Genomic DNA, 24376 nt, shown 5'->3' on the forward strand with positions numbered 1-24376 from the left:
ATTCTCCTGCCTCAGCCTCCCGAGTAGCTGGGACCACAGGTGCCCACCACCACGCCTGGCTGATTTTTGTATTTTCAGTAGAGACCGGATTTTGCCTTTTTGGCCAGACTGGTCTCGAACTCCTGACCTCGTGATCTGCCCTTCTGGGACTCTCAAAGTGCTGAGATTACAGGTGTGAGCCACCGCGCCCGTCCTGTCTAAATTCTTTTTTTTTTTTTACAAGAAGGGGTCTTGCTCTGTGGCCCAGGCCAGAGTGCAGTGGCGCAAGTGCAGTGGCGCAATCTCGGCTCACTGCAAGCTCCGCCCGCCGGGTTCACGCCATTCTCCTGCCACAGCCTCCCGAGTAGCTGGGACTACAGGTGCCCGCCACCACGCCCGGTTAATTTTTTGTATTTTTTAGTAGAGACGGGGTTTCACCCTGTTAGCCGGGATGGTCTCGATCTCCTCACTTCGTGATCAGCCCGCCTCGGCCTCCCAAAGTGCTGGGATTACAGGCGTGAGCCACGCACCGGGCCCCCGGCCTGCATAAACTCTTAAAAGGGGGGAAAAAATCAGGTTTTGGCTGTTTTGTCAGCATATAATAACTAGCCCACCACGTTGTGGTCCATTTAATCCTCAAAAAACTTAGACGTAAGCACAATTTGCTCCTTCCGCGGAAACTGGAAGACGTGAAGCAGTCTGCACAAAGTCTTGCAGTGAAGGGCCAAGCCGGACATTCATACCCAGCCCACCTGGCAGGTCCACTAGCCCAAGGTCGGTCCCGTGCGCAAACAGTCGCAAGCAGGGACTGAATATCCCCCTCTTAGCCCAAAACCCAGTAACTTCCGGAGATTGCCCGAGACCTTTAGCGCGCTTGCGCGGCCCCTTGACGTCAACCACGCCGTTCCGCCCCCTTCTGGAACGTAGAGCCGCTGAGCGAGTCGACGGCCATTTTGTGAAGCGGCGAAGGAGGTGGTGGCTGCGTTGGGCTCCGGGAAGCCGTTCGGGCTGGGGCTGTCGGCCGCGGGGCAGAGGCACTCGCGCGGGGGGTAATTCGGGGTCTGGGTTCTGGTGCCGCGCAGCTTTCCCCGGTAAGACTCCCGCAGCCCTTGAACGGGCGGGGCTGTGCGGGGCTCGTGGTGCCCCTTGGTGGCCCGGGGCGGGGCCTTCGGAGGCCTTCGAGCCCGCGGCAACTAGCACCCCACACAAAGGGTCGGGGCAGGATTGCAGAGGGAGTGGGGTGCCACTTACGCCTCTGAGATCTGAGAGGATGCAAGGAGGACGCAAGAGAGAATGAGCCTGCGTACCGAAGTGGGGATGAGGCCGTAGCGAGGACGCCCCCGTGGTCTGAGAGGGGGCAGGTCAGAGCTGGCTGGCTCAGCGGCCTGCGAGCTAACGGGGACTGCAGTGAAAACACGTCTACAACCTGAATACGGAGGATTTCTTGTCTCCCCCAGTGAAGCAGAGGTTATAACTACATGTGTGTTCGTGGAGGTGGGGAGATAATCGTAGTGAGGACACTCCCTCGACCCGAAATGGAAAGGAGGCCTTTGTGGCCTACCAGCAAAAGGGGACCTAGGTCACACCTGTGGGAGGAAGCTATAGTCTGTACACTCCTGTGAGTTCAGAAAGGAAGTCTCACAACCGGCCGTCTTCGTGGCCTGAAGGTGGAGGGGGTTGCAGTGAAATGCCTCCGAGGTCCATTGCTGGGGAGGGGCTTTACTCGAGGGTGTAGCAGTTTTGAGAAGCCGGCGTCTGAAGCTAGGAAGTGAGGGGGTAGGGTGAGTACTCCTCCCGAGGCTCTGAGAACTGTAGTAAGATGCCAGGCCTTTGGTGCCCCCAGTAGGGAAGGGGCTGCTGAGAGCAGCACTTGTAGGACTCCCTCGGGAGAGGATCCTCTGGCATTTCAGGAGATCCAGTGGGCTGCGGAGGGTGGGTGCTTTTGATGGAGAGTTAATTGAGTTTCTCTGAAGCTTGGCTGCATTAGTTTGCAGCCACGTGAATTGGGTGGTAGGAGGGACTGTGAGGATCTACAGGTTAGTTAGAAGGATGGACGCCAGTGCAGCAGGTTTAGCCGCTAGGTTGTAAACGTGTGGGCTTTTTGTGTGCCTCCAGCGTGTGCTTTATAGTGACAAATCTGAGGGGCTCCTGTGAGGGTTACTCAGTATTGAGTGCTAACCATTCTTGACTTATCTGCGTGGTGTCATGCTGAGAATTGCAGACTTTTAAGAGATTTCTGGGCCCTAAAACCCTCCTTGGCTCCAGGATTCTCAGAGATAACCTAATATAAATTGAAGTTGGTAGGGACCGTTTTATATTCAAGAATAGAGTCAGTGTAACCCACTGGAAAAAAGTGATGGCAACTGAAGGTTTGTTGAAGGGAGAGGCTAGGCTTGTGACTGCAGTATTTCTTTTAGAGCTTCTTGCCTGAATGGTTTGAAATGGTGTAATTTTTGCAAAATGCAGTCTTAGCAACAAGAATTGTCTGGGACCTTGTTAACTAGTGATTTTGTTAATGCATCTCAGAGCATCAGCAGTTGAGAAAAATCCCTCAAGTCTGGACACATAGGGAAATCTTGTTTTTTAAATTATAGAACTACAATACAAGACTGGTTGTACTCGTTTTTGAAATTTGGTTGTTTTGAAACGAATGGAGGATTTCTGGATTTAGTTGAAAGTGTGTGCAGACATTTTCCAAGAATATAAAAAGAAGTTGGGAAGAACTGTTACAGGTGGTTCAAATAACGTTATGGTAATTTATGAAGAAAGTGAACTGTTTGGCGTGTTTATATAAAACATAATGAAGATGTGCTTAGTATGTATTATTGGACAGACTTTTAATGAAACAGGAAATGCGTTTTTATATCACATATGCTCGATTAAATGTTGGTTATGGATTGTAATGTATAATTTTCATTTTCCTTATGTTCGAATTTGTTAGATGAAAACTGTGAAGCTTTAGAAATAATTGTATAGTTAATTGCAACGTATTGTTACATGCTAATACCAGTACTCTTTGGTCTTCTTTCACCTTCTTTGACACGTCAAATGTTTTGATGACTGAGTATTGAGAGTTTGGGAGTCGTTAGTACAATTTTTAGATGTGAAACTTGATTTTGTGGGCCAGTGTGTTCCAGGTGCTGGAATCCAGTGACAGTGTTGATAGTTTTTACTCCATTTTGCAGAGAGCCACTCTGTCATTGTTGGAATGTATATTTTCTTCTGTAGATGTTGTAGGAAGAACCAAGTGTCAGTAGTTGGTTGCACAAAAGATGCTTTTAGATGTCCCTCCCTAAAATGCAGAGACTTCTATATCTTTTATATTTTTTGTCTGGTCCACAAGTGCTTAATAGTAAATGGTCATGGAGTAAAGGAATATTGTTAAATGTTTTCAACTAAACAGAAAAGATAATTTTATCTAAACTACAGTTTTATCAGATTTTACTACCACACCCATATACTTTTTGGTTTGCACAAAATTTAATTAAGTTTGAAGCCAGCTTTTAAGACTCAAAAACAGTGAAAGTGAATGTGGTTGGTTAGAAGTATAATTTTGCTCTGAAGTGAAAATGAAGGTAGTGAACATTTTTTTGGCATTTGGGGGGATTGAAAAATAACTTAATATTTTTGACAGGAAGAATATCTTATTTAGAAATGTCTTTTGATTTGCTGCCTTTGAGTATGGAATGGAGGTTAATGGAAAAATTGAGCAATGCATTATAAAAAGTATACATCTCCATCAGTGTCAGAATAATTTTTTCATTAAGAATGATCCCAGACTTTGAAATATGGTCCATTTGGGAATGGGGAACAAAATCAAGTGGCTGAAACTGTGGTTGTTTCATAATGTTTACTATAATATGATTATTACTGTTTTTAGCATTGTGCCCTTTGTGATTGGTTCTCTGTTGCTTATCTCTGAGGTGAACATTTGAGGGTTTGTTTCTTTTGGATCCGAAGAACCTAGCTCTGCTGTACCCTGGTTCTTGTTGATTAAAGAGTGATGAATGAACAAAGTTAAAGTTCACTTTTGGATGTTTACTACCAGATGAAGAGTGAAAATAGTCGTTTCAGTTTATGCTTTGACTTCTTGATGAAGAGATTTGTTGTCAGACATTTTTTTCTGAAATTCCAAGTGATTAGAATGGCTAGTAAATACGAAAGTCTGTCTTGTCATAATATGTTAAATTTTTGTAGCAGATACTTGTGATTTGTGCATGCATCTGGTATTTTGTCAAGTTGAACAAGCCTTTATGTTAGGACTAATTCCTAATACGAATGGAAAACATGCTAAAGCCAGCTGCTTGTTTTAGGTCTTCTGAAGTATGTCAGTGGCTTTAATGACAAATCAGGCCCATTTTCTCCTTTCCTATCATTATGCTATATGTATAGATATAATATGTATTTTAGATGTTTTACTGTGTAGTTATTATTTTAGTCTTATCCTTCTAAAGTTCAGCAAAGCTTTAGGTGAATGGGGTGGATTTTTGAAATCCTGCATTCAGTCGCTAGCTGACATTTAGAATACAGGAATAGCAGTTTCCTGGAAAACAGTGACACATATTAAATTCTTGTAGTCTTTACAAAGTCAGGTGTCAAAACAAGTATTTCAGTTCTATTTCCATTTACCTTTCCCTTTTGAAGAGGTGTAATACCAAGGGTTGTGAAGTTCTGACTTGTAGCATCAACTTTCTGCATTATTTTTCCTTGGTATGGGGTGGGATAGGTATTCCCCTTTGCTGAAATAGTAGAGAATCATAAATTTCTGTCTGGATTGATTTTGTGCTTTAAGTTGTACACATAAAACTTGAACTAGGTATTTGCCAAATTCAGCTGGGCCTTTCAGCCTTAACTTGTGGAATGAGAATGAGAAATTTCTTCCTTTTAAAGGTAATTTCTGGTAACCTTTTAGGAATTTTTGAGAGTAGACCTGGGGAGTTCCCTTTGAACTTAACTGACCCCAAATTTGTCTTTCTCAAGATGGACATACGGTATCTTTTGAGTTTGGAAGGGAAGAGGCTGAGAGGAATCTTCCTACCTTATATTCAGGCATATGCCCTGGCCCCATACCTGACCTTTTGAATTGGAATCTCCAGTAGGGATCAGATGTTTATTACAAGTTCTAGAAACTAGAAAGTTACCCTGTTGTGTGGCTGCTGGAGTCATACCTGTACGTAGATATTTGCAGTACTTCATGCTCTTGCTCATTCTCTGTTTCACATTTCCCTTTGTCACCTGTTAAACTACTAGATATGGCTTTTAAACGAAGAGTTTTTAAACTCTTTAGACTTAGGCTACGCCAGGCGTGGTGGCTCACACCTGTAATCTCATCACTTTGGGAGGCTGAGGCGTGCGGATCACTTAATGTCAGGAGATCGAGACCAGCTTGGTAACATAGTGAAACCCCTGTCTCTACTAAAAATACAAAAATAAGCCATGGGTGGTGGTGCATGCCTGTAGTCCCAGCTACTCCAGAGGCTGAGGCATGAGAATAGCTTGAACCCAGGGAGGTGGATGAGCCTAATGAGCCTAGATCGCACTACTGCGCTCTAGCCTGGGCGACAGAGCGACACCCTATCTCCAGAAAAAAAAAAAGACTTAATTAGGCTAGATTTCTACAACATGTGAGAGATTAATACAATGCTCTAGGTTTTTCAGTGTGTTGATAACATATTTGCATAGCTTTTTGTGGCATAACAATCTCACTGTTCTTCAGCAACTTGAGTAGTTGACTAGAAGATGAATAGTTTGTCCTTTAGAAAATCACATAGAAGTTTTGAAAAATATGTTTTCCTTTTTGGTGATGAATATTAAGGTCACTAGTTGTATTTTGGTCTTGGAATATACTAATTTAAGATGAGCATCATTTGGATAAGTAGTCATTGGTAATCTTAATGCTGAACAGTGGTGAATTTCTTCTCCGAATTAAAACATGACCTTTGAAAGAAATAAAAAGTAAAAAATTACCTTTGAATATAGTTGTCTAGGCATTTGGTCATATATGCTTGTGACTTGTTAATAACTTCACCAGTTTTGAAGAAATGACAGTGAAAGATGAGTGACCTGTTTTTATTTTGGGATATACTCTTATTATGTCAGGCATTTTTAGGGTGTTTTTATTTATTTAATTTTTTTTAATTTTACAAATTTTTGGGAACTGTTGTGGTGTCAGAGGAAAAAATACTTTCCCTTAATATTTTGTGAATATTTTGAGCTCCAGTGGAATTAGTCCTTTATAGCAAGAACTTATACTTCATTTGTTTTGTGATGTTGGATGCTATTTTGTGCAAAATAAAATATATTGAAAGAATAATTGCAGTAATTTCCATGAGTACCCTTGAATTGCTATTTTAAGTTGTCCAAGAGTTGTTACTGTGCGAACTTGTGCCTTTTCATCACAAATTTGGTGAGAACCTGGGGAAATAGACTTGTACGGAGTTTTCTGGATTGGTTTAATTATAAAGTGATCAAAGCAATTAGCAGCTGTGAAGCTGAGCTTTATGACTGTTTTAATTTTCAATGGATTTGTTATTGGGCTAAGTTACGACACTCTTGATGTATGTAAATATATAAATATTTTGAGATACTCAAATTTGAAAGCAATACCAACTAAAAAGCATGTGCAGGATTTTGTTATGGTGTCTTTCCTTTTTTTTTTTTTTGATATGCATTCTAATGAAGTACTCTGGTGGTTTCAGACTCGCCTTCGTAATGTACAGTGTGGCCTGTGCGTGTTGTTTTGTGTTTCCTGCATTGATTTTTGCCTCCGTTTATTCTCTATTGCAGTCTAAAAGTTGGTTTTAATTGGTTGCCCACAGGATTGACTTGGCCTCTACTTCTTGTTAAGAAAATACATCTCTTGTTTTATCAGGTAAGAGATTTTGAATAGAGAGTTCGTTTTTATACAAAATAAAATGAGATAGCTTATTAAGAAATATGAAAATATGTGTAGTAACTATGTTGGGTGTGTGTGTTTTTGTTTGCTTGTTTTTTGTTTTGAGACAGAGTCTTGCTCTGTCTCCCAGGCTGGACTCTGTTGCCCAGGCTGGAGTGCAGTGGAGCCATCTCGGCTCACTGCAGTCTCCACCTCCTCGATTCAAGCACTTCTCAGCCTCAGTCTCCCAAGTAGCTGGGATTACAGGTGCCTGCCACCACGCCCAGCTAATTTTTTTGTATTTTTAGTAAAGATGGGGTTTTACCATCTTGGCCAGGCTGGTCTTGAACTCCTGACCTTGTGATCCACCTGCCTCGGCCTCCCAGAGTTTTGGGATTACAGGCGTGAGCCACCGCCCCGGCCGGTGTGGTTTTTTACAAGTTTATCTGAGGGATTGGGGTGGGGTAGATGGGTGCTTCGAACAGTTGTTCTTTTGGGGGTCAGTTTCATTTATATGGATGTTTTTCTCTTGCTGTTTTCCTGATAGGCAGTAAGTAGGTGTTTTATTCCTTAGTAGCATTTTAGACTACAAATACAGATACTTGTTATTGGTATGTTTGTTTATATTTCCTAAAAGTTTTTAAGTATAGATATTGGGTCACATGTTTTAGAGTACAAATTTTAGACCTTAAATGAAACCTTAGCAAGTGGAATCTAACCCTCCTGTTTAAGTAACTAAGATAGGCCCAAGGTAGGTTGAAATGACTTAGCTGTCAAACAGTTACTTAGTAACAGAATAACAGATACTTTTTTGTTGTTGTTATTGTTTTACTTTTATTTTTTGAGGCAGAGTTTCGTTCTTGTTGCCCAGGCTGGAGTGCAATGGCGTGATCTCTGCCTCTGGGTTCAATTGATTCTACTGCCTCATCCTCCCTAGTAGCTGGGATTACAGGCACCTGCCACCACACCCAGCTAATTTTCTTGTATTTTTAGTGGAGACAGGGTTTCACTATGTTGGCCAGGCTGGTCTTGAACTCCTGACCTCAGGTGATCCACCCGCCTCAGCCTCCCAAAGTGCTGGGATTACAGGCGTGAGCCACCACACCTGGCTGCAGATACTATTTCATATTTTTTGGAAGCTAGAAACAATTTTCCTCATCAGATGACTTTATGAATAAATCTTGTATTCCACTTTGGTTTAATATTCCACCCTTTCCAGCTGGTAATCTGAGGCAGATTTTCAATAGCATATTCTTGTGTACCTTGTACAAAGTTTCAGTAAATCCCTACTCTTAACAAAAAATGGCTTAAAGACTTAACTGTGTTTGTCACTTTAGCCCTGTGTTTAATTTTTGTGTTCTTGGGACTATATCAAGTTCCTGTTTTATTGTCCCAGTGCAAACTAATATCTCTGTCTATCTCATGTTGTTTTGAGTACTTTGATTGCCCATGATGTTTCCCCTATACAAAGTGATTAAGCGTTTTTTGAAGTTGAACAGTAAATACTATCGCATTTTGCATGTAGCCACATAATTCTAGATTGAGCAAGGAATATGAATTTGATTTAATGACTTGGAAACTGCTTGATGAACCTCCTTATAGGCTGCTAAATAGTAAATGAGAAAAGAGACTGTTGGTGTGATGTTTTTTAGCATTAATTTTTCTTGTTGACTCTTGAAGTTTGTAAATGAAAAGCTTTCCCACCCTTCCCAAATTTCTGATGCTTTATGATGGCCTCACAAAAAGCATTTTCTGTTTGCTAGTCCATTTTTCTGGATTAAATTTGAAGATGGCTTTTATTTTTGTGTTTTGTGTCTGTGAGAAAACTGTCAAAACCAAACAGTTTGTTTCTTGTTTGAATATGGCAGTCGTAATACTGAGATATAATTACAGATTTTGTTGCATTGAATTAGTATTTATATAATATTTGACATTGAAGTTACAGAATTCTTAGAGCTTATAGCAGAAAATCTTGCCACTTCTAATGTTCTTGAGAAGTAATAAAACCGTATCTCTTCATTAATTTATAACCTTTCTGAGGGTCATAGAGCTGATTTTATAGGCTTATATTTAAAAGTTGACTTTTCAGGAGGGACGCAATGGCTCACGCCTGTAATCCCCACACTTTGGGAGGCTGAGGAGGGTGGATCACCTGAGGTCAGTAGTTCGAGACCAGCCTGACCGACATGGTGAAACCCCATCTCTCCTAAATACAATTAGCCAGACGTGGTGGCGCATGCCTGTAATCCCAGCTACTAGGGAGGCTGAGGCAGGAGAATTACTTGAACCCGGGAGGTGGAGGTTGCCGTGAGCCGAAATGGCGCCATTGCACTCCAGCCTGGGCTATAAGAGCGAAACTCCATCTCAAAATAAATAAATAAATAAAAGTTGACTTTTCAGATGGGTTGGAAAACACCCTATGTTATTGACCACCTTAATTTCAAAGTAATATGTTTCCCAGTCCCAATAATTGGGTTTGTGTCACTTTCCAAAGGGCTGCCCTTGGATATGCTCTTAGAAGCCTTTAGAACTGAAATTTGAGGGGAACATTTCTTTTTTGATTATGTGAGAAGAGACATGATCTAAGGAGATCACAGAGATCCTACAGGAGTGGCGTAGATCCAAGACTGTAACAGCCACTGAGTAATTCACACTCTGGTTCTAAAACAAAAACAAAAAATATTTTTGTCAGCCCTCTCCTAGGGGAAAATAATACTTTAAAAAATGTTATTAAATAGAGGATTTGGTTTTGAGTCATTGGACCTGAGTTTTAATTAAAATAGTCACAGTGAATGGGACTATAACCAGGTTCTACTTTTGGGGGTAATGAATAAAGGTAACTCAGATTTTGTCTATCCTGTTCAGGAGTTCTTTTGGCTTCTTAGTATGTCTTAACCTTGTTTATAATAAATAATTCCATATGTAGTTTTTGTAATCTGTAAGGCAGATCGAAAAGTTTTAGGATGAATAAAATAATGGAACCAGTTCTCATTTGAATCTACTTTTAAGTATTATTTACAATTCATTAGTATTCTAGTTTTTTGCTTCTGTTGAATTTTGAGACTGAGCTCTATAAAATCACACTTGATAATTCTATGAAATTGTCAAGAATATAGGGAAGATGCAAAGTCAGTTTTTAATATTAACTTTGATATATTCTTTGCATGCTTTTTCCCTATAGCTTGTTAAACTTCGTTTCCTGATTTGACTTACACATTTCTTTTAAATCTTACTGAATGATTAGTGGTCTGAATGATGTATATGTATTTTATTGTCCTACAGTTGTTTTTTCTTGAACTTTTTGAGTCTTGGGACTGAACTGTTTCCAAAATTAATGCCTTCAGGAAGTTGAAATTGTCTACGTTTTACATTGTAAATGGCACAAAATGTTCAGTTTTTAGAATATCTAAATTAAAGACATTGCCTGTGATAGCTTGAGGGAATATTTGAGGGCCTAATATGGTAGCTGGTCATTCTTGTAGCTAAAAACTTGGTGTGATAAACAGGAGTCTGACCTGGCCGTTGCCTTTTCTCATCTGCAGGTGTGTGTGGTTTCAGCGCAGCATGGCTGTGGTCATCCGTTTGCAAGGTCTCCCAATTGTGGCGGGGACCATGGACATTCGCCACTTCTTCTCTGGATTGACCATTCCTGATGGGGGCGTGCATATTGTAGGGGGTGAACTGGGTGAGGCTTTCATCGTTTTTGCCACTGATGAAGATGCAAGGCTTGGTATGATGCGCACAGGTGGTACAATTAAAGGGTCAAAAGTAACACTATTGTTGAGTAGTAAAACGGAAATGCAGAATATGATTGAACTGAGTCGTAGGCGTTTTGAAACTGCCAACTTAGATATACCACCAGCAAATGCCAGTAGATCAGGACCACCACCTAGCTCAGGAATGAGTGGCAGGGTAAATTTGCCCACAACAGTATCCAACTTTAATAATCCTTCACCCAGTGTAGTTACTGCCACCACTTCTGTTCATGAAAGCAACAAAAACATACAGACATTTTCTACAGCCAGCATAGGAACAGCTCCTCCAAATATGGGGGCTTCCTTTGGGAGCCCAACGTTTAGCTCAACTGTTTCAAGCACAGCCTCTCCAATGAACACAGTCCCGCCGCCACCAATTCCTCCAATTCCAGCGATGCCATCTCTGCCACCAATGCCATCCATTCCCCCAATTCCAGTTCCTCCTCCAGTACCTACATTGCCTCCTGTGCCTCCTGTGCCCCCGATTCCCCCAGTTCCTTCTGTGCCACCCATGACCCCACTGCCACCCATGTCGGGCATGCCGCCCTTGAATCCGCCACCTGTGGCACCTCTACCTGCTGGAATGAATGGCTCTGGAGCACCTATGAATTTGAACAATAACCTGAATCCTATGTTTCTTGGTCCATTGAATCCTGTTAACCCTATCCAGATGAACTCTCAGAGCAGTGTGAAGCCACTCCCCATCAACCCTGATGATCTGTATGTCAGTGTGCATGGAATGCCCTTTTCTGCAATGGAAAATGATGTCAGAGATTTTTTCCATGGGCTCCGTGTTGATGCAGTACATTTGTTGAAAGATCATGTAGGTCGAAATAATGGGAATGGATTGGTTAAGTTTCTCTCCCCTCAAGATACATTTGAAGCTTTGAAACGAAACAGAATGCTGATGATTCAACGCTATGTGGAAGTAAGCCCTGCCACAGAAAGACAATGGGTAGCTGCTGGAGGCCATATCACTTTTAAGCAAAATATGGGACCTTCTGGACAAAGTCATCCCCCTCCTCAGACACTTCCCAGGTCAAAATCGCCCAGTGGGCAGAAAAGATCAAGGTCAAGATCACCACATGAGGCTGGTTTTTGTGTTTACTTGAAAGGGCTACCATTTGAAGCAGAAAACAAACATGTCATTGATTTTTTTAAAAAGCTGGATATTGTGGAAGATAGTATTTATATAGCTTATGGACCCAATGGGAAAGCAACTGGTGAAGGCTTTGTAGAGTTCAGAAATGAGGCTGACTATAAGGCTGCTCTGTGTCGTCATAAACAGTACATGGGCAATCGCTTTATTCAAGTTCATCCAATTACTAAGAAAGGTATGCTAGAAAAGATAGATATGATTCGAAAAAGACTGCAGAACTTCAGCTATGACCAGAGGGAAATGATACTAAATCCAGAGGGGGATGTCAGCTCTGCCAAAGTCTGTGCCCACATAACAAATATTCCATTCAGCATTACGAAGATGGATGTTCTTCAGTTCCTAGAAGGAATCCCAGTGGATGAAAATGCTGTACATGTTCTTGTTGATAACAATGGGCAAGGTCTAGGACAGGCATTGGTTCAATTTAAAAATGAAGATGATGCACGTAAGTCTGAACGCTTACACCGTAAAAAACTTAATGGGAGAGAAGCTTTTGTTCATGTAGTTACCCTAGAAGATATGAGAGAGATTGAGAAAAATCCCCCTGCCCAAGGAAAAAAAGGATTAAAGATGCCTGTGCCAGGTAATCCTGCAGTTCCAGGAATGCCCAATGCGGGACTGCCAGGTGTGGGACTGCCCAGTGCAGGACTTCCCAGTGCAGGCCTGCCCAGCACAGGACTGCCTGGTTCAGCAATAACCAGTGCAGGACTGCCTGGTGCGGGAATGCCCAGTGCAGGAATACCTAGTGCAGGAGGTGAAGAGCATGCCTTCCTGACCGTAGGATCAAAGGAAGCCAACAATGGGCCTCCATTTAACTTTCCTGGTAATTTTGGTGGATCAAATGCCTTTGGGCCACCAATCCCTCCTCCAGGATTAGGAGGAGGGGCCTTTGGTGATGCTAGGCCTGGTATGCCTTCAGTTGGAAACAGTGGTTTGCCTGGTCTAGGACTGGATGTTCCGGGTTTTGGAGGTGGACCAAACAATTTAAGTGGGCCATCGGGGTTTGGAGGGGGCCCTCAGAATTTTGGAAATGGCCCTGGTAGCTTAGGCGGTCCTCCTGGTTTTGGAAGTGGCCCTCCTGGTCTTGGAAGTGCCCCTGGGCATTTGGGTGGGCCACCAGCTTTTGGGCCTGGCCCTGGCCCTGGCCCTGGCCCTGGCCCAATCCATATTGGTGGTCCCCCTGGCTTTGCATCTAGTTCTGGAAAACCAGGACCAACAGTAATTAAAGTGCAGAACATGCCCTTTACTGTGTCTATTGATGAGATTTTAGATTTCTTTTATGGCTATCAAGTAATCCCAGGCTCAGTGTGTTTAAAATACAATGAAAAAGGTATGCCCACAGGTGAAGCCATGGTGGCCTTTGAGTCTCGGGATGAAGCCACAGCTGCTGTCATTGACTTAAATGACAGGCCTATAGGTTCAAGAAAAGTAAAACTTGTATTAGGGTAGCCATTCACATCATTCTTTATAGGGTAGATCTTCATATTGCTGTGATTAATGCATCCAGATTGTTTTCCTAGTATTTCCAGGTTAGAACCTGTGGATTGTTTCAATTGCATATAGCTTGGTTTCCATAACATAGAGCATTGGTTGACTGTTTACAGAAGACTCACCAGGATAAACATTGCTGTATGTTACAGTAAAGCTATCTGGAGAGAACACATAAATGATTTTGGCATACCATTAGAGAAACCATTTGTAAAACTCAAATGACCACATAAAGCTTATCAAGGAGTCTAGATTGGTTTTGTTTTATACCATATGGGATGAAGAAAATAGAAATGTCAGTAAAACTCATTGAGGGTGCTCTTGCCAGCTGCTGAAAATAGGAGTTGGCTACTCTCAGAATTTGGTTTAAAGCTGGACAGATTTGCTTTGTTATAGGGTAAAGCTTTGTCTAAAGTCCTCATTTTCTTTTAAAATTGAATAAAATTTCTGTATACAGATTCATTGTATGTACCTTTATTGCTTCTTAAGGGTCCTTGCTGTATAGACAGTCCTGCTTCAGAAGTTGCTGCTTTGTTTGTCTAATTGACTCATTTGTAAATGAGCAGAACTGTTTTGTTGGTTTTTTTCCCTAAATATAAAAGTCCACACTTGGTTTGTGCTATAACCTTGAACTTTGATTTCTAATGTCACATTTAAAGTTGTGTGGAATAAGACTTGCCACAAAAATAAACTATGGAGTCCTTTACCTACCAGAGCCTTTTTGGTTTGACCGCCACGATTTAGGTTAGTCAGTTTAAAAATTGTTCATGTTGTTTGGATGGTATCAAAAACCAGAAACCACTTTTAATAATGTGTTTAAGATACTTGATTTGAAGTCCTGTTTATGATGGACTAATTGTAGTATCAGTTTCCTCCTGTCCCAATTTATGTGAAATTTTGGCCTTTAAACAAAGAGGGGCCCATTCATAAGAAAGTGTTATATCTAGGCTTCTAAAACTGAAGTTGAAATTATCTTTGATAGCAGTAGTAGTATAGAATAAAAGATCCATATGCTGGTTCATGGATTGATATGTGTTAGTCCTGTTATTTGGAGGCTTTTTGGCATAGTTGTTCGATCAGGAGCCTGTTTACTAAAAGTCTTCATACAGAGTACAAGTGCAGCTGCCAGAGGGGAGAAAATTGAGATTCTTGGCCCTTTCATAATCTTTTCTTTGGTATTCAGGACACTAAGGCAGGAGGACCACATGAGTTCTGGTTGGTAAGTGTCCTTGTCATGAAAACACTTGCCTTACAAGGCTCTAATTATGATTACTTTCCCTAGTCAATGCTCTGAAGATGTGTCACATTACATTATAAACAACACGGAAGGGGAGATAGGTGAGATGATAAGAAAAACAAATTTTCTCACTGTCATAAAAGGCTCTAATTATGGTTACTTGTCATGAGAACACTTGCCTTACAAGGCTGTAATTATGGTTACTTTCCCTAGTCAGTGCTCTGAAAATGTATCACATTATATTATAAACAATACAGAAAGGGAGGTAGATGAGAGATCATGAAAAACAAATTTTATCTTTTACATGGCCCCTTTGTCTTCGGTTGAAACATCCCCAACATTTCCTACAAATCAGTGTACTTAAAAAGGGGTCAGTCTTTTAAAGTAAGTATTTCCTATTAAAATATATACAGTGCCTTTTTGGTGTTGTGAGTCAGTGGAACACTGAAATACAGCGGTTGTGTAATCTAGATTTAAGAGTGGCAACAGTTTCATTTGATAAGATTTGAAAAGGCTTTTTATCACTACAATCTTAGAGGATTGACAGTACAGGATTTTTGTTTAAGGGAAGGATTGTTTAGACTCAAAGAAGAGGTGACTGTGTTGTGGGTCTTTTGACAATTCATGAATACAAATTTGCTTTGACAGATCGCTAGATACTGCCTCCTCAATTTAAAAAGCAATATAACGTTTGTATATGCTGTTTAAGTTAATGTTAAGTAATCATTTCTCATTCCAAAGACAATGCAGAAAACTTCAGCACTGCTTGAGAGTTGTATTTCAACCAGAGATATTTTCCCCATTGGAAAACTATTTTCATTTTAGAAAAATGGGTTGTTTGAAGATGAAAGTCTTTTATCTTATTTCACAGTTTATTTTGGTTATATGTTCGTACATTCTTATTAAATATTTCATACACTTTATTGCAACTACTTTGTTATTTCTACATCTTAGATAAATGCTGAAAAGGAAAACTTGATTCCATTGTTCATCTAATTAAATAAATTAAGAAAAGAGCGGTTTGTGTAGAAATTGGAGAGAACTGTGTTTTATATGAATCACAACAGTGCTCGTTGTGGAATGTAATTAAATGCTTTGCCCTCTGGAACTTGATTTTTGTGTATCTGAGACTTATTAACAGTGCTAACTGCTAAGGATACTGTTTATCTTGTTCTGGGCATTGGAGTTTCAGTTTTTAAAAAATTCTTGAAAATGTATTCTGTGAAACTACTCATACCTCTCTTCCTGCGAATTTTCTCCTAAGAACTAGGGTTGGGGTAGAAATGAATTGACGTTATTTTCTCATTTGCTTTGTATGGTATGAAGGATTTGTAAAGCTTTGCTCAAAGTTGTGTGCATTTGTAAACACTATCTTGATACTTTCAATTTTATGTGTAAATTTTATTGTCTGCTTTTGGTGATTCTGACATTAATGGAAGAGAATATTTTCCATTAGATTTAATTTTTTTTCCTCTCCCTTCTGCTGATTTTTTTTTATTGGTGTTCATTTTTCTTTTGATTTAAAGGATTAGAGAAATCTACAAATGTATGTCATAAATAAGCAAATTTGTAAACTTTTCTGAACTTTAGTGAAACATTTAGTTTACAAGCATAATTTGGAGGTGTGTTTTGTGTTTACACTGTAGTTTGGATGTACAATTATTATTAGTGGCTTTTTAAAAAAATGAAACAGTGTTAAGTGAAATGTAGTTCCTAGCTTTGTACTCCAAGTTGTCACAGCATCAACAATGAAAATTCGATTAGGAAACTTTATTTAAAATTTCAGATAGTAATATTCTATGTAGTTAAGGCCAGTCTTAACCCACTGGATGAAAATCTAGGACTGTATGGAAGTAAGCAAACATACACATTTTTAGGTGGAAATAGTCAACCTTGGGTAAAAATAAGGATGCATGAAAGCCTTAAACTCCAGCTCCCTTTTACTGGAGTCTGTGGTTGTGTACAGGTATGGGCCAAGTGTGTAAAAATAAAATCTCATCAATTTTAAGAACACTCGGGAAATGAGTAAAGAAAATGTAAGATTGCTGCTAGTCAAATCTCTTGGAAAGAATTTCTGGAAGTGGTCACTTTAAAGATTATTTTCCATCCTTGCAAAATTGCCACATTAAATTGTTTTACTGGCAGTTCTATAGTAGTCCAGACTTTAGAAACCAAACACAATAAAATGGCTTGTTGCCAATATGGCCACAACATTGCCAGCAAGTACTGCCTTGGCATCATTCAGCAGAGGTTTTTGTTTATAAAGATGAAGTCTTGAATACTGTTCAATAAACTTGTCAAAAAATAAAACAGGCTGATGCTTTTAATGCTTTAACTGCACAAAAGTACTGAGCTATAATATTATTTTGTCAGGGTTTTTTTTTTTTTTTTTTTTTAAACCTGAAAATATTTTGTGCCTTTGGAAAGGTAGATTTGGTAATCTTGGAGAGGTAAAAATTGTTGCTTATCCTTGCCTGCTAATGCTGAAGTGTCAAGAGAAGAGGATACTTGATTCTAGTTCAAGTCCATAGTATCCACCTTTTCAGAATTGTATGTGTGTGATGTGTTGGCAAACAAAGCTCTTAAAAAATGTTGAAAACTTTTTATCTTGAAGGAGTTTAGCTTGTATTAGAATTTGGATACCCAGAGTGTTTTAGAGGGGGCTAGACATCCATAATTCCAGGTAGTAGTCAAGCCATTATTAAATAATCAGGGTTTGACTAAGCAATGGACAAATCTCTGAGTGAAATCAGCTGCCTACAGATATCCAGAATGGCTTTTACCATCTGAAAGGGGTGGACTGTGTGATAATATGTCTCCTTTTCTTGTTCAGGAGAGATAGTTATGTAATTCATTGTTACCTGCTTTCCAGTGTTTTACAGCAAGAAATAGTTCATCAATTATGTGCATCATCACTAATCTCCCAAAAGTAGAGCTTTTATGGGATATGGTAGAATCTAAACTTAATGGCTTTCCTTTTTTTTTTTTTATTAAAAATAGCTTTATTTCAGTCTCATCTTTTTAGTATAAAATCTGGTCATTTTGACTTGTAAAATGTTCTGGGAAGAGTGGTAGTAGCACAATTCTCTGATGTCGTAGTGACTTTTCTGGGAAAACCCATCTCTATTCAACAACATAAGCAAGTTCATCTCCTGCTCAGGTAAATGGTAATTTTTTAATTTTATTTTTTTTGAGATGGAGTCTCGATCTGCCACCCAGGCTGGTGTGCCGTGGCGCGATCTCGGCTCACTGCAACCTCCACCTCCCTGGTTCAAGCGATTCTCCTGCCTCAGCCTCTCAGCTGAGACTACAGGTGCATGCCACCACGCCCAGCTAATTTTTTTTTTTCTGTATTTCTAGTAGAGATGGGGTTTCACCGTGTTGGCCAGGATGGTCCCGATCTGATCTTGTGATCTGCCCACCTGGGCCTCACAAAGTGCTGGGATTACAGGTGTGAGCCACCGTGCCCAGCTGGTAAATGGTAATTCCTTGCCATGCTGTTCTTAAATTTATTCTTGTTGCTTTGGCTGCTTTGTGTTAGAGTCTCAAAAGCATCCTAGAGTATGACTCCTTTTCTGGATCGACATAACTAGCAGTGAGCAACCATGGTGGTATGCTCTTCTACATACTGCTCTATCACTGGAGTCCAGAAGGAGAAAAAAGCTACCTGACATAAACATTTCAGACCCAGGGACAGAAGGGCAGCAGTCTACAAGTCTAGGGCCAGGAAAGAGTGCTGGGAAAAGTCAACCACATCCCTTGAGTTCTGTCAGTAGCCCCACGGACCTCCTTCCAGTGAAAATAATAAGGTGTGCTTGCTTCAGCAGCACATACTAAAAACTGGAATGAAACAGAAGATTAGCATGGCCTCTGCGCAAGGATGACACGCAATTTGTGAAGCGCTCTGTATTTTTTTAATTAAAATGTTGAAGGTTAGGGCATAGAGACTCAGCAGATATCATAGAGAAGTGGTAAATGGCACAGCTGAATATTGGAATTGGCTCCCCAGTTGTTCCAGACATCTGGATTTTGACCTTAGTAACTACTAGTCTCAAGTCATTTTTCTTAATTGATGATTTGCCATTTCATAGTGGGAGGAGAAGATGACTATTTGGTTATGGAGCAATGACCAGCAAGAGAACATAATTCAGTATGAACAGTCAAAAGTGTTGAGTGAATTTAACTCATTTTAGGAATGAGCTGTACTGTATTCAAATGGGCTACTTGATGGTTCATTCCCTCCGCTCTGCTGCTGTTCATTTCCTCCCTTTGCTTGCTTATATAGTAAATCTGCTCGTAACCAGGACTTAAAACTTAGACTGAAGCCCCTTCACTGCTGTCTCTAGCCCCAGCCTCCTAATGGGTGGGAATAGTTCACTCATAGCTTTTGATTAGTGGATAAGACTCGTAAGGCTTGAGCCCAGGAATTGAGGCTAGCCCAAGTAACATAGCGAGACCTTGTCTCAAAAACAAAAAAGCCTTGTCACTTAGAGTTTGTGCTTCATATCAAATGATAACCACATTGCGCTACCACAAGTCACACAGTGGAAATGATTTAAGGAGTTTAGTTTCTTTTTGTGGTTGGTTTTTTTTTTGAGATGGTCTTGCTCTGCCGTCCAGGCTGGAGTGCAGTGGTACAATCAGCTCCCTGCAACCTTGACTTCCTGGTTTCAAGCAATCCTGCTTCAGCCTCCTAAGTAGCTAATTTTTTTTTTTTTTAATTTTTTTGTAGAGACAAGTAAATGCGGGGGGAGGGGTGGTGGTGGAGTGGAGGGGTAGTTTCACTATGTGGCTCAGGCCGGTCTTGAGCTCCCGGGCTCAAGCGATGCTTCCGCCTTGGCCTCTTAAAGTGCTGGGATTACAGGTGCGAGCCACTATGCCTGGCCTCAGTTTCTTAAAAGGTTTTAAATCACACCAGTTGGTACCAGTGCTGCTGCCTCTGAATTCCTTGATTTTTCTTCGATCCCACTTGGAAGTTTGTTAATGCTACACTCCACTGTACTCCACACATTAGACTGCAGTGGGGGCTGGAGAGTGGCACAGCCTTTATACATAACTCCCTTCTGTGGTTTGGCCTGTGGGACCAGTAGGGTCCCTGTTCTGTAACTGTGACTGAAGTGATGGACGTTAATGCAACTACTGGTTACTGATGTAGATATGCTGCTTTACTTCTGTGACCATTGAATTGACAGACTGGAATTGGAAACACCTGTCACCTTCAAGCTTTTAAGACAACTTCACATGAATGTACAGCTTAGCCATAACTATCTCATACTAACAGATTTTTGCAGTGTTGTGCACCCAGCACTTACACTGTGGTGGAAAAGCAAAATAAGATTCCTGTTCTTCAACAGTGTAGGGTTTTAAGTCACAGCTAAGTGCTCGGTTGTGCTTAAACTAGGTACATTTCTATACCACGGGAATCAGTTAGAGGCTTTCCTGGCCATTTGCTAAGTCATGGTTAGACAGGAACAAGTGTAAACTAGTCTGTCGTAGCTTAGTTTCCTGTTGAAATATTCCTTTGCTTTCTCGCCTTCCCTAACATGTAAATTCTGAGGACCCATCTTAAACTCTTCCCCAATGTCCCAAATGAATTTATTCCATTTAAGGGGCTTGCATTATGAAAAGTAGGTTTCTTTTCCAAGAGCTCTGGTCTGCTTTTGTTCATTTGCTCATCTCCTTTTGTGCTGTAGGAGATATACACTTCTTCTGTGCACACGTGGATGCACAGGTATTTGGCGATGCCTCAGTCCTGGAGATCATCAGGAAGGCGATATAATACTGTTGTCTCAGGCACCCCACAGGTGATAGGCATTAAAAGAATGTAGATTTCAGCCGGGAGGGATGGGGGGCAGAATTGACTACCCTATAGATGTCCTTTGAAAATTTTGATACAGATCACATTTTTTAGAGGTGAGTTCTACTTTGTTTGCACTATGCATGCTTGCTACTTAAAATTTATTCCTTTGATCAAGTCCTGTAAATGTGGAGTCCAGGATTTCCTACCTTCCTGCCCCAGCAGTCAGACAAGTAGGGAGAAATATTCCATCTTTGTGCAAGGCTAACGTTAGCATAGATCATGAGGGGAGACCATATGAGTCTCACTGCTCTTTTAGTGGCAGGGTAGATTGGGGTGAATTACAAAATGTGAACTGTTGCTAAAATGGTTGGATATAGAAATAACATTCTCAGAATTGATTCGTGGTTCCCTTAATTATGTGACTTAGGACATTATTTCCCTCTGGCCTCAATATTTCTTTTACAATATGGGATTAAATTAGATAAGCTTGTGTCCGGTTTTAAGCTTCTGTGATTGTATGAAGCTAGCCATTCGATCTCTGGAAATCTGTACTGAGTTTGGACCTTAAACTAAAGGAACCAGGAATGGAGCTCCAAATTTTGATCTGGGTACTTCTCTCCTGGTTTCCCTAGTGTGGTAGTGATTCCACACTGTGGCTTAAGAAATTCAAAGGGGAAGAGTCATCATCTCTCCTTTGGGGGCTGTCCCTGTCCTGCTAGTTATATCCTGGAGCAGGTGGACCAGAGGCATTCCTCCTGGATCCACTCCTCCTCAGTCCCATGAACCGAGAAGGAGTTAATGATACTGCAGAAGGACCCAAAGGTGCATTTCCCTGTTTGTGAGCACCGAAAGGGACAGTTGACACTGGGTACTTAACTCTGTGCTGGGCAGGGGATACTTTCCATGACTGTCCTCATGTAATCCTCACAACCTTGTAAAGTTAACATTATTATCCCTACTTTACAGGTGGGGTAATCCAGGCAAAGAAAAATAATAGGGGAAAACAAAGATGTTTTAATCATGGATGCCTGTATGACTCCACAGGTAGAAACCCTCCCTCAACTATCCCCATCCCCTCCCTGACTTTTAGGGAAAGTGGGAGGCCACTGGCAGCAGTCTTTTGTCATGGATTCTGAGCTGCTGGGGAAGGAGCTCTGCCCTGATCCAGTGCCTTTTCAGTTTGCCAACTCCAACTGTAGTTTGGAGGGCCCTTGCCTGTTGGTGAGGCATCTTGGCCTCCACAGTCAGGCTTATGATTGCAGAGGCGGACCTGAACTTATTTTATTGGTTTTTTTGTTTGTATTTTGTTTTCGCGACAGAGTCTCACTCTGTTGCTTAGGCTGCAATGCAGTGGCGTGATCTCAGCCTCGCCTCCCGGGTTCAAGCAATTCTCCTGCCTCAGCCTGCCAAGTAACTGGGATTACAGGTGTGCACCACCACACCTGGCTAATTTTTGCATTTTTAGTAGAGACAGGGTTTCACAGTGTTGGCTGGGCTGGTCTTGAACTCCTGACCTCAGGTGATCCTGCCTCCCAAAGTGCTGGGATTACAGGTGTGAGCCACTGCACCCAGCCTGAACTTATTTTGAAGTAGTCATATGAAGACTTTGTGTTAGTGTGTTCAGAGTCTCTGGGCAGAGCAAAACACGCACTCCACTACAGTCCTATCCTACTCTTGAGAGCCTGTTTGCAGGTTCTAGCAGGGGAGCACAGCTACTTGCATATCCTTGACCGAGGACCAGTCCTCCTGTCTCAGGGATGGTTGTCCTCTTTGATGGAGCATGCAGCTTCAGGAGGGATGCATGTGAAGCAGTGAGAGAGGCAGGGGACACCCACCTAGCCAGGCAGCTCAGCCAAATCAACCCTGGTGATTAATGGGGTTACAGATGGCACAGCCAGATCACCTTCACCTCCCCCATCCTGCTTTTGAAGACCATGTATTCCTCCTCAGTTTGCTTCCTTCTCCATATCCAGTTTTGTCCTCAAGTTATTTTTTAAGAGTTAGTTGTACAGTGGTTAGATTTGTTCAACTTTGGATAAGCCTTTGGGGATGTTGGAGTTAGATTAGTGGCTTCCGGTTTTTTGTTTTTGACCGTCACCCAGTACAGCAAAGTGGGAAGCCTTGTGGCCATTTTCTTTTTCATATTTTCCCACCTTTTAGTTTTTGCACATCTTAAGCTTTGTAGTATTGCCAAATACTGCGTCAGCCTGACTCCTTAGTACTACATGAATCTAAACCAAATTTGTTGAAAATTTCAGTTTAAGAGCACCATTCATTAGCCCTTAGTCATATGTATGTATAAGGAACGTGTAGTTTTATAGAAAGGATTTTCATATTTTGGTTCAGTTTGTGACCTATGAGGAATATCCTTAGAGCTGCTGATGTAAATTTGGAGAATCCCCAAGTTAGAGAAGTAGGGATAAGAAAATTTGTCTACCTTCTCCGTGTCCTTTGATGAGGCCAGAAAGGAAAAGAAGAGTGGAGGTGGTCGGTGTAGTTTGTCTTTTCAATCTTACGGGAAAACATGTTCAATGGGTGGTCCTTTGTAAGCCTATGGAGGATTTTCTGATTAGCTTTCAAGACTTGATCCTGCATCTGTGAGCTGATTGATCCAGCATGCCAAGGTAGGCAACAGGAGTGTGAGCATGACACTGGTTTATTAAAGGAGTGACCCTGCCACCCAGACCTTCAGCCCTCTATGCCACGTTCTTGCAGCCTCTGTGCAACTTCTGGTCATTACCTGGGGTGGATAAGGAATTGGGAATTGCAGGCTGGTGCCTTTCCTGGTTAGGGCTTTGGAAGTGGAAGAGGGAAGTGTTAGGGACTGATGAATGAATTTCAGCTCATTTGGCACTGAATTAGATCCCACTGGACCCAGGAAAAATCTTCTAGGTTATGAATAGGAAAATTAGAACCTCCCAAGGCAGGGGAAGGGCAGCCATAGAAAACGAAGTGCAAGTTACTCCCTTGTAGCAGAGGATGGGATTCCCTATCGACAGTAGTATGCTGGTAAACTGGCTGGCAGGGTGAAGGAAGCCATTACTTTTTCTGTTGCCCAATTTCTGTAGTTTTAAACTTACCAAGGCCACCTACTTACACAATTTCCTAACATGTAACAGTTGGCTCTTGCAAGCCATACAAGCTTGCGCCAGCACACTGCCGCAAACTTCCCTCAAGTATTTGAATTCCCGTTATGTGCTCAGGTATGTGCTGTGTGGCAGGAGAAGCTGCAACAGTATTTATTCTGAAGAGTTTTGTCATTTAGTTGACAGGCAAGAAGCTGGAGAAACATCGACAGAATACAGTCGTGTGGCATGAGTTGAATATAGTAGCCCAGAGTGAGAAGTTGAGTGTGGAAGGATCTTGAAAAGGGAAGCATATGTATGCTAGGCTTGAAGGATGATGATAATAGCTAACACGTGGTCATAGCAGTGCCAGACTCTGTACTAAGCATCATGCATACATTATTTATATTAATCTAAAGAAATAGATACTATCCCCCACTTTACACCTGAGGAAACTGAAGTTTAGTGAGATTAAGTATTTTGCCCAAGTTATATAGATATGACATCAATTTAGTGTTGTAGTATGTCATTATTGTGGCTAGGAAGGAGTAAGGCCAGTATTTGGAGCCTGGTCACTTCACTGCAGAACCCACACTCTTGTCCACTGCATTAGATTGCAATTGAATATAGAAAGGGGGCTTTTCAAAGAGAGAAAAAAGTCTAAAACAGTCCAAGGTTCAAGATCAGGTAGGAATCAGAATATTTGAGTTCTAGTCTTCATTTCACTTAACCATATACATGGCCTTAGCCAAACCACATCTTCCCTCTATGCCTTGGATCGAGGGACTTGAATTAGATGGTCACTCAGTTCCTTTTTATTTCTCACATACTGTGAATTTTAAATTATAAAAATGGAAATGAGTATGCCTTTCTTAAGGGACAGTGAGAGAATGTGCCCTGCTAGGGCACATCGAGGTTGGCAGGAGTAAACAGAAGAAAACAAACTATAAAGGGTGATTCCCAAGTGGTAGAAAGCAGAGGCAGAAAAATGTTGGAGCTGTGGACTCAGCTGTTCCATT

At 41.3% G+C, this 24376-nt stretch overlaps 1 protein-coding gene across 8 annotated transcripts in view; it reads left to right on the plus strand.

The window, feature by feature from the left end:
* Positions 1-873: 873 nt before the first annotated feature.
* CPNE1 (copine I) overlaps positions 874-24376 on the plus strand; it is a 38514-nt gene continuing 15011 nt past the window's right edge. Inside the window, exons 1-4 of one of the 8 annotated variants that reach the window (XM_011929142.1) lie at positions 929-1070; positions 6766-6850; positions 10396-10412; positions 10875-16802. In XM_011929142.1, the coding sequence (XP_011784532.1) occupies positions 10901-13216 (2316 nt within the window). In that variant the 5' untranslated portion in view covers positions 929-1070; positions 6766-6850; positions 10396-10412; positions 10875-10900 and the 3' untranslated portion in view covers positions 13217-16802. Of the gene's footprint in view, positions 1071-6765; positions 6851-10395; positions 16803-24376 lie in introns of those variants that run through there. The other 7 variants (XM_011929146.1, XM_011929141.1, XM_011929149.1 and 4 more) reach the window with 7 other exon arrangements.

This window comes from Colobus angolensis, unplaced genomic scaffold (genome assembly GCF_000951035.1).
Source record: "Colobus angolensis palliatus isolate OR3802 unplaced genomic scaffold, Cang.pa_1.0 Scaffold8, whole genome shotgun sequence".
In the NCBI taxonomy this organism is placed as follows: Eukaryota; Metazoa; Chordata; class Mammalia; order Primates; family Cercopithecidae; genus Colobus; species Colobus angolensis.